At 38.3% G+C, this 14020-nt stretch overlaps 1 protein-coding gene across 1 annotated transcript; it reads right to left on the reverse strand.

Annotated features, from left to right (window-relative positions):
- Positions 1–444: 444 nt before the first annotated feature.
- On the reverse strand, positions 445–6638 carry LOC110803580 (uncharacterized). The gene is made up of 7 exons (XM_056826522.1): positions 6318–6638; positions 2360–2678; positions 2031–2261; positions 1609–1905; positions 1091–1531; positions 698–973; positions 445–610 (listed from the first exon to the last, which is right to left on the reverse strand). Exons 2-7 carry the CDS (start codon positions 2660–2662, stop codon positions 458–460), a joined length of 1701 nt encoding a protein of 566 aa, XP_056682500.1. The 5' UTR covers positions 2663–2678; positions 6318–6638; the 3' UTR covers positions 445–457.
- Between the last annotated feature and the right edge of the window lie 7382 nt (positions 6639–14020).

Genomic DNA, 14020 nt, shown 5'->3' on the forward strand with positions numbered 1-14020 from the left:
CCCAACGAGCCTTAAATGTGCATAAATAGGTTCGAATGAGTTTTAGAAACTTAAAACTATGCATATTAGTCGTGTAATAAGAATCAAATGAGTCCTTAGGTTCTTTAGTTCAAAGTTGGGAGCGAAAATGTCATTTTAGCTCTATATATGACATATAACGACCCAACGAGCCTTAAATGTGCATGAATAGGTTCGAATGAGTTTTAGAAACTTAAAACTATGCATATTAGTCATGTAATAAGATTAAAATGAATGTTTAGGTTCTTTAGTTCAAAGTTGGGAGCGAAAATGTCATTTTAGCTCAATATATGACCTATAACGACCCAACGAGCCTTAAATGTGCATAAATAGGTTCGAATGAGTTTTAGAAACTTAAAACTATGCATATTAGTCGTGTAATAAGAATCAAATGAGTCCTTAGGTTCTTTAGTTCAAAGTTGGGAGCGGAAATGTCATTTTAGGTTCGAATGAGTTTTAGAGGGTTTACCTTGGATGGTAAGTCTGTTGTCTTCTTTTGGGCCGCTAACACCGTTGTCTTTTTCTTGGAGCTACCATCCCTCTCTTTAGAAACATTAGACTTGGACTTCTTTTTAGGAGGTGAAGTACAATCCTTTAAAATTCAACAAAAACAAGAGTAGGTAAGATGTCGAATGTGCTTGCGTGAACATATACATTCTAAACAATAAAACATATATACCTCGCCGTCTTCGAAAATCACTAAGTGTATGGGCCATTGCACAAAACTACCCAGAGCACCGCCTAAGTTAGTGAAACCATCTCCCGTAGGTACCGGAAGAATATCATCAACATGTCCGTCGTAAACAAAATCAACTTGGACTTTATAGTGACCAGGCTTCATCGATGTAAAATGTTGGGGCAATGCACCATCTGAGGGTTGTACCATACCATCCGCCACGACAATGTTGTTGCCTGAAACTTTCTCCTCAAGGGCAAGACGACATGGAGTCCTTTCCTTCATAAACAAAGGTTTCAATGCAACTTTGTAAGTGATACAGATTATTAAGTAAATGTCAACTAAAAACATAAAAGGATCAAGCAACTATGTTAAAAAAGAGTGACTACGTCGTACCTTTAGCTCGCGTGGTTGCGGCACTAAGATGTGACGAGTGGTTCTTGTAGCACTAACATCAAGGTCAACTCTGGCAGAATCATTTAAGTGGAGGTCATCAGGTATCGGGGTAGAAATGGAGTTTAGTTGTCCTGTTTTTAACAAGGTGCTTAGTTGCTTTTGGAGGGCCTCTGCCACCCTTTTCTCTACCCTTTTCTCTAATTCACCTTCAAACTCCTTTTTCACAGAAGCTCTGATTGATTCGTAATTTTCTGATGAAGCTTCACCATGGTCACTTCTACTATGTCGAATACACGGACCGAAAGCCTTTTTGATACCAACCATGCCACCTGTTCCCTTGACACGCCCACGATGATCTTTTTTCCCTATAGCTTTAGTGAGGGCATCCTCACCCTGTTCGAAAGAAAGATTTCCTTTTTCCTCTTCTGCGATGTACTCTAACTGCCAAGTAGGAAAGTAAAATTACTTTATATTCTCTAATCAAAGCAAGTAAATATTAATTAATTATCGCTACTTACAGCTTTTGTTGCGATTTCAACAACTTCTGTATCGTTCGGGTCAATTTCCCACTTTCCCTCTTTATTTTGTACTTGATGGGCCAAAATCCACTCCTTTGATCTGTATTTTCTAACTCTATTAACATTTGAGGTCACTGATGAGTTCACCGAGGAGCTACTCGAGATAGGTAAAGCTGCATCTGGTGGAAGTCGTCCATCCTTTATCCAATCTAGTCGCTTTCTATTATAACCCTTTTGGCCGGTGCGATGTGGGTTCTTGTTGCATGATGCACTTTTCCTCGCCTTTTCACTACGAAGCTGTCAAAGACAACATAAAAAGATGGAAATAAATGTTTTTTCTGATAACTTTTTGTCCTAGAACCAATGTCAGTTTGCTACATGAAAAACTCTTTAAGGACAAGTTAAAGAAATATTATCATTACCAATGACTCTGGCAGGAAATAATGTTTAACAAAAGTCTTCCAATCATCCTCTGTGATATGGTTGTAGACATCCCAAGGCATCTTGTTTGTTTGATTTTTTGGCTTCTTTTCCTTCATAGTTATCCATCGGCGCACCAACTTGCTCTTGAAACAACTAAATCGTTTCGCCACACAAGAATGAAAATATTTCTCCCTCGAATGATTAGAATCATCAGTAATGTGGAACATAAGCTGTTAATAATTAAAAAAAGTTAGATTATAAAAATAGTATTTAAATCAAATTAAATAATCCCTAAAATATACAAATCAAGTTAATATCCAATGCTTACCTTAGTCTCCTCCCAAAACCCCTTCTTGATTTGCTCATCTACCTTTGGATATAATGGGACGTTAATATTAATTCTAGTAGCACAACTCCCAACTTGCTTCCCGTATTCATGAGACCATTGTCCATCGGGGACATTATATACATTATACTCAAGGAACATAGGCTTAGCGACTTTAACACCTTTTGACGGACCACGGCCTTTAATGGTCTTTGTAATCGTACTAACATCTTGTGATTCGTCACGCGTTGTGGGAGTCTTGCCACCTTCTGATTCATGCCTAACAACAATTTGGTTTTCATTCATCGTACCTATGTTGTTCCTGCATCAAGTAAAACATACAGAAGAGTGGTTACAAAATGTGCGCGCAGCAGCAAATCAGTGCTCTAGCATACAGAAGGATATCAGATCAGTGCAGATATCACAGATCAGATCAGCACTGATCAGTGCAGATCAGATCAGCACTGATCTGCACTGATCAGATCAGCACAGATCAGCACAGATCAGTGCTGATCAGATCTGCACTGATCAGTGCTGATCTGATCTGTGATATCTGCACTGATCTGTTCTGCACTGATCTGATCAGCACTGATCTGTGCTGATCTGATCTGCACTGATCAGTGCAGATCAGATCAGCACAGATCAGTGCAGAACAGATCAGCACAGATCAGTGCAGAACAGATCAGCACAGATCAGTGCTGATCTGATCTGCACTGATCTGTGCTGACCTGATCTGCAATGTTCCCCCCTTGTTGATTTTGTTCGAATTATAACAATATGACTGTTGCATCTGCAGCTTGATCTTCGAATCTGGACTGAAGGAAAGATTGTTGCGATATGCAGCGAGCGCATTGCTTTTTAGTGAAAAGGGTGTTAATCCGTTCTTTGTGTCTTGGAATCGGTAATGGAGCACAAATCTCATATTAGTGGTATTAGTTTCATTCTTATGTATGTCTCTTGTTATGTTAGTTTTGTTCTACAGATTAGAGATATTCATTCATACATTTTAGCTACTGTAAACCTGTGTTAGATTACATAGGTTTAAAATAACTAAAATCTAGTAATGAATGTCTCTGATCTGTTTAACAAACTAACAGCATAAGAGATATGCATAAGAATTAAACTAATATCATTAACATGAGATCATTTTATCCCATATATCTTAATTTTTGGTATGTTGTCTTGAATCTATTAGCTCTGTTGATAGCTTATGTTTTCTATTTCACACTACTATCATATTTCTCTTTTAATCAGTTTTTTTAATCATTATATTGGATCGGTTTAGAGAGAGTTTAAAATGCTATAAAGTATAAATGGAAGATTTCTACGCTGTGTTCCTGCTACAGAAGTTTATTTTTCCTCTTGAAAGCAGAACTATATTCTTTTCTAATACAGTAATAGTAGTGTAATACAGAGTACAGGTCATCATCTGAATTTTTTTAAATTTATTTATCAGAGAGAAGGCTAAAGGTTCTCTAATTGCAGTTTCTCACCTAGATCAGTTACTCCTAATAACTGATTACAGCAACTTTCTCATTAACTTGTATGACTGTTCAGTCCTTTCATCAGCCAAAAGCCACGTAGTTTAAGGATGCTCAGCTTCTTACTACAAACTCGATTTATTTAGAAGCTTGCAATAAGTTAGCTGATTAGCAAGCATTGAATTTATGAAGTTCAGTGTTCATTGTTTGATACTCTAGCTGGTAAATGATGATCACTGAGTTAAGTTTACAGGCTTGCTGAGTAGCAATAAACTAAATGTATGTCACATAGACACATGCTGAAAGTGCATTCTAGAAAATGTGTGATACAACACAAATTACTTAATCTAAGACCAGCTATAAGAGAAAGAAGTACTCCGCATATTAGAAAGTGGGCCCAATATACTTGAACTTGCGTTATCTTTTTTTCCTTTATATTTATCTTAAGCTTTGAAAAGAAGGCATGCTATAGAGAAAAGACCATTTCTTATGCTTTAGAAGTCACTAATTATGTTTATGATCCTAAAAGTTGACTTTCACTTGTACTGATGTCAAATGCCCTGAATTTGTATTTTAAAATTACATTCATTTCACATCTTTGAACAGGAAATATGTTTCTGAATAATGTATTATAATAGCAGTATGGAAGTCATCATTATAACAAAGTAATCCTGTAGATATCTTGACCATGTTTTGAATTTTAAAAGCTCCATTGTGATTAGACCCAAATATTATTGTTTGAAGTTAACACTACTACATTCTTTCTAGATAGATACACTGGGGTTGCTAGTGGAACAACCCCAGTTGACTACCTTTCCTTTTCCTCTCTTTTTCTACTAAGTCTTTCCTTTTCAATGGCAGAATCATTCTTCTACACGGACCCCCAGGTACTGGTAAAACATCATTGTGTAAAGCATTGGCTCAGAAGCTGTCAATTCGGTTCAGCTCCAGGTTTGGATGTGTTATGCAGCTTGAGATAATTTATCACTCTGAGACCGTGGTATAAACTTTTTTTTGACCTAATAATTTCACCTTACAAATTCAGATATCCACAATCCCAGTTGATTGAAGTTAATGCTCATTCTTTGTTCAGCAAATGGTTTTCAGAAAGTGGCAAATTGGTATGTGCTGCTCATCAAGCCTGATGTTAGTCCATTTACACATTTTCGCTCCCAGCTATGAACTAACAAACATAAGGACTCATTTTAACCTTTTAAATGATTAATATGATTAATTTTAACTTTCCAAGACTCGATCCGATCTATTTATTCACATTAGAGACTTGTTTGGTCGTTGTGGTTCATATTTATGATAAAATGAGGCATTTTTGCTCCAAACTATGAACTAAAGAACCTAAGAACTCATTTTTAGGCTAATATGACACTTTCGCTCCCAACTTTGAACTAACAAACCTAAACACTCATTTTAATCCTTTTAAATGATTAATATGATTAGTTTTAACTTTCCTAGACTCAATCCAATCAATTTATGCCATTTGAGACTTGTTTGGTCGTTATGGTTCATATTTATGCTAAAATAAGACATTTTCGCTCCCAACTTTGAACTAACAAACCTAAACACTCATTTTAATCCTATTACATGACTAATATGCATAGTTTTAAGTTTCTAAAACTCATTCCAACCTATTTATGCACATTTAAGGCTCGTTGGGTCGTTATAGGTCATATATAGAGCTAAAATGACATTTCCGCTCCCAACTTTGAACTAAAGAACCTAAACACTCATTTTAATCCTATTACATGACTAATATGCATAGTTTTAAGTTTCTAAAACTCATTCCAACCTATTTATGCACATTTAAGGCTCGTTGGGTCGTTATAGGTCATATATAGAGCTAAAATGACATTTTCGCTCCCAACTTTGAACTAAAGAACCTAAACACTCATTTTAATCCTATTACATGACTAATATGCATAGTTTTAAGTTTCTAAAACTCATTCCAACCTATTTATGCACATTTATGGCTCTTTGGGTCGTTATAGGTCATATATAGAGCTAAAATGACATTTTCGCTCCCAACTTTGAACTAAAGAACCTAATGACTCATTTTATTCTTATTACATGACTAATATGCATAGTTTTAAATTTCTAAAACTCATTCGAACCTATTCATGCACATTTATGGCTCGTTGGGTCGTTATATGTCATATATAGAGCTAAAATGACATTTCCGCTCCCAACTTTGAACTAAAGAACCTAAACACTCATTTTAATCCTTTTAAATGATTAATATGATTAGTTTTAACTTACCTAGACTCAATCCAATCAATTTATGCCATTTGAGACTTGTTTGGTAGTTATGGTTCATATTTATGCTAATTTAGTCAACTAAGGTCAATTTAGGTCAATTTATTCAACTAAGGTCAATTTAAGCCCGCTCGTTTTGATTTAGGTCATTCTAGCTCAAGATTAGGAGACATGTTAATTAGCGCAACACTAGGAGAAAACGCACAACTCACCAAAAGTAAATACGTGCTTTATTTTCCGATTCTAAGAACTTCTGAAAAGACACAAATCACCGAAAGCTTCTGAAAATTTCTGACTCGGGGATCTCAAGTCATCTGCACAGAAAGTTAGAAAACTTTGGTCAGGAACAAAAGTAAGATGTGGAAGTACAGTAAGAATTAAAGAAAGCTAGAAAAGTATAATCATGAACACAATGGAAGTATAAAATAAGAATTAAAGATGTGGAAGTACAAACTACACCTTCCTAAATGCTAGAAAAGATACATTTAATCTGATATTCAGTTAGCTAGAATTACCTATTCCCAGAAGCCAACTCATCTTATTCATTTACGGTTTATAACCCAAATTCCTTCCCTATGATCTGTACGCATATGATTAGTATTATTTGCATCTTCCTCCTCCGGTAACGGTTGAACAGCCGTTGGTAACAGGGGTGTTTCATCGTACTTGTCATACTCATCTTCATCCACAACATCATCAATACCCAGAATATTTCTCTTGCCTTGGGCAACTGCACGCCATATAGGATCAACATTGTCTACCACATAGAAAATTTGCTTAGCTTGTGATGCTAGAATGAATGGCTCGTCACTATCACTTAATCGATCAAAGTTAACCAATGTTAAACCAGGAAAAATTTCATCTTGTTTCACCCCATTATGGTTGTTGGCCCACTTGCACCGGAATACAGGGATCGTAAATTTGTTGTAATCAAGCTCCCATATTTCTTCGATAACACCATAATATGATTGTGTCGCATCAACCGGTCTTCTATCCTTGGCGCTTGCATAGACCCTAGATGCTGCAACATGCTTCACTCCACTATTCTGCACCACACTCTTTTCATCTTGTCTTCTAGTGTAGAATGTGAACCCATTGATATCATACCCTTCATAAGACAGAACACATAGTCGAGGACCTCGAGCTAACCACTGGACCATTTCAGAAACATCTAGATTTTTTTTCATTTCCTCGGCTACTTCCTTCTTAAACCAATCAACAAATGTGCGATTATGTTCTTGCATCAACGCTCTTTCCTTCAACTTAGGATTCTTTTGTTGCAATTCTAGCAAATGCTTATCTATGTAAGGATTGACCTCGGTAAGATGCTGCAACACACAAAGATGTGCCTTATTCTTCCTTTCAGATGGAGGCGAGATCACATTTTTACCAATTACCCCATGCCCTTCAAGCCTCCCTGCATGACGAGATTTTGGAAGACCTATTTGCTCAAGCCTTGTTAAGAATTCAGCTACATATTGAGATATCTCTTCCTCAAGGACTCCCCGAATGATACTACCCTCCGGCCTTGCCCGATTCTTTGTTTTGTCCTTTAAATGCCCAAAAAATCTCTCAAAAGGATACATCCATCTTAAGAACACCGGACCACATAACTTGATTTCTCGAACTAAATGGACAATTAAGTGCACCATAATATCAAAGAAAGATGGTGGAAAGTACATTTCAAATCGACACAAAGTTTCAACAATATCATTGTGCAAAGAATCTAATTTCTCCGGATCAATCACTTTAGCACATATAGAATTGAAAAACACACAAAGTTTTGTTATAACATGTCTCACGTGTTTCGGCAATATCCCACGAAGTGCAATTGGCAAAAACACATTAATCATTACATGGCAATCATGAGACTTCATACCAACCAACCTAAGGTCCGAGAGAGATACTAGGCGCTTTACATTCGACGAATATCCCGAGGGAACCTTAATTCCATGTTAGCACTCACAAAACTTCTTCTTCTCCTTTCTTGACATTGTGTAACACGCTGGAGGCAGATAAGTCTTAGTACCACCTGCACCAGATTTTTCAACAGGCCACAAATCTGGTCGAATATTCCTCTTTTTCATATCTTTCCGCACATTCTCATTGTCCTTAGTCTTTCCAGGCATGTTTAGCAAAGTCCCAATGATAGCATCGCACACATTTTTCTCAATGTGCATTACATCGAGACAATGCCTAACCGACAAATCTCTCCAGTAGGGAAGATCCCATAATGGAGATACTTTCTTCCACAAAACACCCTTTTTAGACTTGGACTTGTAGCACTTGCCGTATTTGGTTTCAACATTTTTTATTCGTTCATAAACCTGTGATCCTGTCAAAGGCGTACGAGCTACTCTTTCCTCGGTGAACCCATTGAATTCTTTCTTCTTCTTACGATAAGGGTGATATCGACTGAGGTGCTTCCTGAAATCTGAGTAAACATTTTTCTTGAAATTATGCAACCATGTGGGCTTCATGTCCTCTTCACATATAGGGCATGCTTGTTCTCCTTTGGTTTTGTATCCAGACAAGTTTCCATATGCCGGAAAATCATTTATGGTACAAAAAACCATAGCTCGCAATGTTAAGCTTGAATTGGTGTGTGCATCGAACATTGAAACACCTTCATTCCACAATAATTTCAAATCATCTATGAGTGGAGCCAGGTACACATCTATGTCATTTCCAGGTTGCTTAGGCCCCGAGATGAGGAATGATAACATGATATGCTTCCGCTTCATACACAGCCATGGAGGAAGATTATAAATTGCTAGAAGAACCGGCCATGTGCTATGTTGACTGCTTAGAGTTCCATATGGATTCACACCATCTGCACATAAAGCAAGCCTTAGATTTCTAACCTCCTTACCAAATTCAGGATATTTCTTATCAATATTTCTCCATTGAACAGAATCTGCAGGATGTCGAAGGAATCCATCTTTCTTCCTCACTTCCGCATGCCACCTTAAGTTTTTTGCTTGTTTCTTCAATGAAAACATACGCTCAAACCTAGGTATGATTGGAAGATACTACAAAGACTTAGCAGGCGGGCCCCTCTTAGCTGAATTTGCCCCTTTGCGTTTGTAACGAGATGCACCGCATGTTGGACACTCATCCAAATGTTCATGCTCTTTTCTGTAAAGCATACAATCATTTGGGCAAGCATCTATCTTGTCGACCTCTAAGCCTAAGGGACACATCAATTTCCTGGCATAATAGGTAGAGGTGGGGATATCATTCCCTTCCGGCAAAAATTCACCTACCCACTCCAATAAGGTGTCAAAGTGTTCATCTCTCCAACCACCTTTACATTTGAGGTTGTAAAGTATTGACACACATTCCAACTTGCTGAATTTTGTACAACCGGGATACAATGGAGTTTCAGCAGCCTTTGATACTTGTTCGAACATCTGAGGTCGTTCGTCCAAGTGATCTTTCAGCCCATCCATCATCTCATTTATTTCATCATCTTCTTCCTCATCATCATCCGTCTCATTATTCTCATAAATATCATCATCACTCTCATTACTCTGAACATCAAATTCATGGACACTAGAACTTGGACGATCAGGTATTGTTTCACCATGCCAAAACCAAACATGGTAATCTTGCTTAAACCCACGGCGAAATAAATGATCCTCAATTTCATCAATGTCACCTAACCGCTTGATATTGTTACAATCACGGCAGGGACAATAGATTTTTTCGGCTTTTGTACTCCGTTGGTGTGCTAAAGCACATCTAATGAACTCTGCGACCCCACTCAAGTATTCTGCCGTAGTATGGTCACCATACATCCAACGACGACTCATTACTAATAACAACAACAAAAGGTTCCACACATAAACACATATATTAAGAAGTCACAAAATCATTAAGAAGTTCCGCAAATCTTTGGTTACATCATTTAAGTTTATCAATGCTTCACTGAAGTGATATTAGAAGTCCAAAAACAGTCCTAATAAGTAAAACGGAATGGATACTTAAGCATAGAATACTAATGTACACGTTTTATTATTACACTTACTATACTTATCCAAATTTTATTTATCGTAAAAATGATATGCACTTACTGTACTATTGATTTCAACTTTCAAAAGAGGAAAAGAGAAATTTTATGAAGATAATTAGATATATCAATACCTTATGCAATTGTTGAAATTCGAACAAGCACGATGATAGATTATGCTGGCAGTACGATCATCGCCCCGCTCTTCAACCATATGCGTATCTACCCATCTTCACAATTAACTGCAAATTAAAGAAATAATTGAAAAACAGCCAAAAAAATCAAAATCAAAACGAAAATCAAAACGAAAATCAAAACGAAAATCAAACGAAAATAGTTCGGGGGCCAAATTCAGATATTTCTCATAGAATGCATGTAACAGGAAATTAACTATCTACCACATCACCACGTAGCAATCACATTATTCAAGTTATTGGCATTAACGCAGCATTCAAGTGCGGAACTAAGTGCTTACGTAACCTCGGGGAAGGAAGAAGGGTAATGCCAGAATAAAATCCTGTAACCTGGGCTGTAAGAAGCCTTTCATATATGCTGATAGGCTTCAGTCGGCAAAAATGTGGTGTTATTTATCCTTTAAACCTATTGGAATCAGATATCTCTTTTGCCTAATAATGGAGGAGGTTGAAAAATACTCTAGGAACTTCCTTTACTCCAAACAAGGCTCTAGTATTCCAGGATTTAAAAGCTATCCTAAAGTGGCAGGTGGCCGGAATGTCGCACCCACAAAGCAGCAGCCAATAAGCTGATAAAAAGTGGGGCTCAGAAGATAGCAGACTCACAGTTAAAAATAATCTTTAATTGCTGAGATTTGACGAGTTCAGTTGGTAATGGGCACGATGTTCTGCATCACACTACTTATTTCTTTCAAGTTTATATATGATGTTTGTGTGGCTCGTATGCTAAAGTTTCTTAGAGGAAGGTTTTGAGAGGTACAAGAGCTAGTTCATGCGCATATGTGAGAGCCTTGAAAATGTTCAACTCTTCTTTTTCAGTGTAAATACTAAATAGTCTAAATCAGTGTGGACAAAGGCCAGTGATTTCCTGAAGGTCTTGGGTTTACAACGACCACTTAATGGTTTTGACTCACAACTGACTTGAGGTAAACTTGAGTCAAGCAGCCATCCCATATCGTCTGTACACAAAGGTTTGAGATCTTAAAACAGAATTTTAACCCAGATGGTTGGATAACAGAGATTATTTTGTAAGGTCCTGCAAATGAAGAGTTCCCCTTCCCAACTCTACCAAGAAGACGGGTGAATACTGATGTTTTTGAAGGGCCTGATACTACTGATCTAAGTGATGTATTCAACACTTTGAGCATACTCCGTAAAATAAATTAAAAAAATTAAAAAAAAAATGGTAATCCAAAAGCCTCTTGGAAATCAGCAAAATAACATCCAAACAACAGTCTGAAGGGGTGTGTAGCAGTCAGCAACAGCCCTTAGGCCATTCCCCATTACTTGTTATGAGCAAGCTTAAATAGTGGCTGTGTGCTTTTTAAAGAAATAGATCTATACTCGGAAACATAGCAATCCCCATTTACTTCGTTGGGTCGTTAAGTTTCAAAAACGAAAATCAAAACGAAAATCAAAAACGAAAATCAAAAACGAAAATCAAAAACAATAATCAAAACGAAAATCAAAAACTAAAATTGAACCCTAATCTGAAAACGAAAATAAAAAACGAAAATAAAAATTGAACAAACCATACCACCGGAACCACGACGCCGAGCAACCACCGGAACCACGACGCGACGGGGAGATGCTGAACCACGGAACCAAGACAGCGACGCAGGGCTGAACCACGGAACCACGGAACCAAGACAGCGACGCAGGGCTGAACCACGACGCGACGGGGAGATGAGCAACCAACGGAACCAAGACAGCGACGCAGGGCTGAGCAACTCTTGGGTTCGACGGCGAAGCAGGGCTGAGTTCGACGGCGACCTTGGATATTTGTTTAAGGGAAAAGGCTTGGAGCTATAGCATAGAAGGAACAACGTACGCACGTTTCTCGTTTGAGCGCGGTTTGTACGTTGCAACTAGGAAAGTAAAATTTTTAATTTGAAACGCGGACTTGTTGCAGCGGGCATTAACATGTACGCTGCAATAACTTCGGGTTGTTGCTGCGGGCTTTTATTTTGTACGCTGCAACAAACGCATTTGTTGCGAACAACTAAAATGTACGCTGCGATAACCCTTTAAAGGGTTTGACCCGCGTTGACCGACTGGTTGTTGAAGCGTATTTATACTTGTACGCTGCAACAAGGGGGCTGCAACAGGGGTTTTTTCTACTAGTGGTACTACCTGCACAAGTACCGAGTGGGAAACATGCGCGGCGTATGCACCCCCCTATTGGGGGAAAAAAAAGGTATCCTTAGTCCCAACTCCCGAGGGAGCCGAGATTCGTTATGCGGTTCTGCCCGTTCATATTAATATGCTGATTTTCAGGTCGTCCCAACTTGATGGGGAAATAAACGCGGGGTAGGATCGTTTCACCCTTCGGCTATTTTGATTACCTACAAGCACGAGTATTTCCTTCACTATCCCCAGTGGAGTCGCCACTGTGAGGGGGTCGAAAAAGCGCGAGGCTAATGCGTGACCTTGTCCCTCGTGGGTGTGACGATTCTTTTTATTCAATCAAGTGTAATTGGATTTCCTGTGAGTATACACCCAATTGACTAGTAATATAGGAGTTGCCATTCAGTTTTTAACGACAATGAGAAAAACTAACAAAACCCTGTTATCGTGACATAAAGGGAGTGCAATTATGTTTGACCACGACGGCCGTAGGTTCCCTTGTGATCCCTGGTGTGGGGATCTCTCAATATACACCCGCAAGGTAGAGATTGAGGGTTCGGGGGACTGTAACTACCGAGAGGAGTAATTCGCTCGTCGATAACTCCAGAGGCAGGATATCCTTACTAGCTCAGCATAAATAATTGAAGGGACATGCGTTAACTATTAAACTAATCTAAGTTGATTTTAGCAATATGCAACACATAATACTAATTCGATCATGATTATCTGATTTAAATAACATTAAGGGACCTAGCATGATAATCCGATTTCCCAAAAATATTATATTTGTTAGGCGTGATAGAACAATCATATTAGGTTAGTTTAACAGTTCATAAAAAGGGCGAGGAAAGCAGTTAAATCATCGAAAAGGGACACATTATAATTACGACGCACCCTTGAGAGGTGCGTCACGGTTCTCAGAAAACTAACCACTTTGACTTTGCTATTTCTCCTTTTTATTTAACGAATTTCGATTATGGGACAGGATACGTTCTGTTCGATTTATGGATCGATTGCGACAGAACGCGTGAAAAGTTTCGCAGTGAGAGGCTTAGGCTAAGGGGTTTAGAATCAATACTCAGAATATATTATGTGTTGTTGTGTGTTCTTTCACGTCGAAACTAGGGGCCTATTTATAGGGAAGAGTTCGTGGAAAGATAGAATTGCAGAGTTCTAATCCATAAAGAATTAGGAAAAAACACGTCCCAGGTAATTTCGGCGCCCAGCTCTGGGCGTCAAAGATTTCGGCACCCATGGCTGGGCGTTGTAAATAGAGATCCATGTAATTTCAGCGCCCAGGGCTGGGCGTCAAAGATTTCGGCGCCCAGCTCTGGGCGTTGAAAGTGATGTCTGGGCCGAATTCTTTGTCAGATTCGGATTCCTGAAATCCGTAGAGTTTGAGATTAATTCGAGTCTTTTAGCGCGTATCAATTTTGTGACGGAATGCGTCTGGGCCCGTTACGAACTCTAGGCTCGTTAGGATTTTGATTAATACGTAACTCTTATTTCCGAATCCTATTAGGAATAGGATTCTCGCGGTTTTCTATCTCATTTAGGATTTATGTTGGAGTGCAACACCTAA

This window comes from Spinacia oleracea, chromosome 4, assembly GCF_020520425.1.
Source record: "Spinacia oleracea cultivar Varoflay chromosome 4, BTI_SOV_V1, whole genome shotgun sequence".
In the NCBI taxonomy this organism is placed as follows: domain Eukaryota; kingdom Viridiplantae; phylum Streptophyta; class Magnoliopsida; order Caryophyllales; family Amaranthaceae; genus Spinacia; species Spinacia oleracea.

What these genes read in the sequence shown, in the direction of transcription:
- LOC110803580 (XM_056826522.1), bottom strand. Translation starts at nt 2,662, where the DNA reads ATGAATGAAAACCAAATTGTTGTTAGGCATGAATCAGAAGGTGGCAAG. An exon ending in ATTTCCTGCCAGAGTCATTG is followed by an intron (nt 1,906 to 2,030) that starts GTAATGATAATA and finishes TGTCTTTGACAG; the next exon opens with CTTCGTAGTGAAAAGGCGAG. An exon ending in CGCAACCACGCGAGCTAAAG is followed by an intron (nt 974 to 1,090) that starts GTACGACGTAGT and finishes TTGTTTATGAAG; the next exon opens with GAAAGGACTCCATGTCGTCT.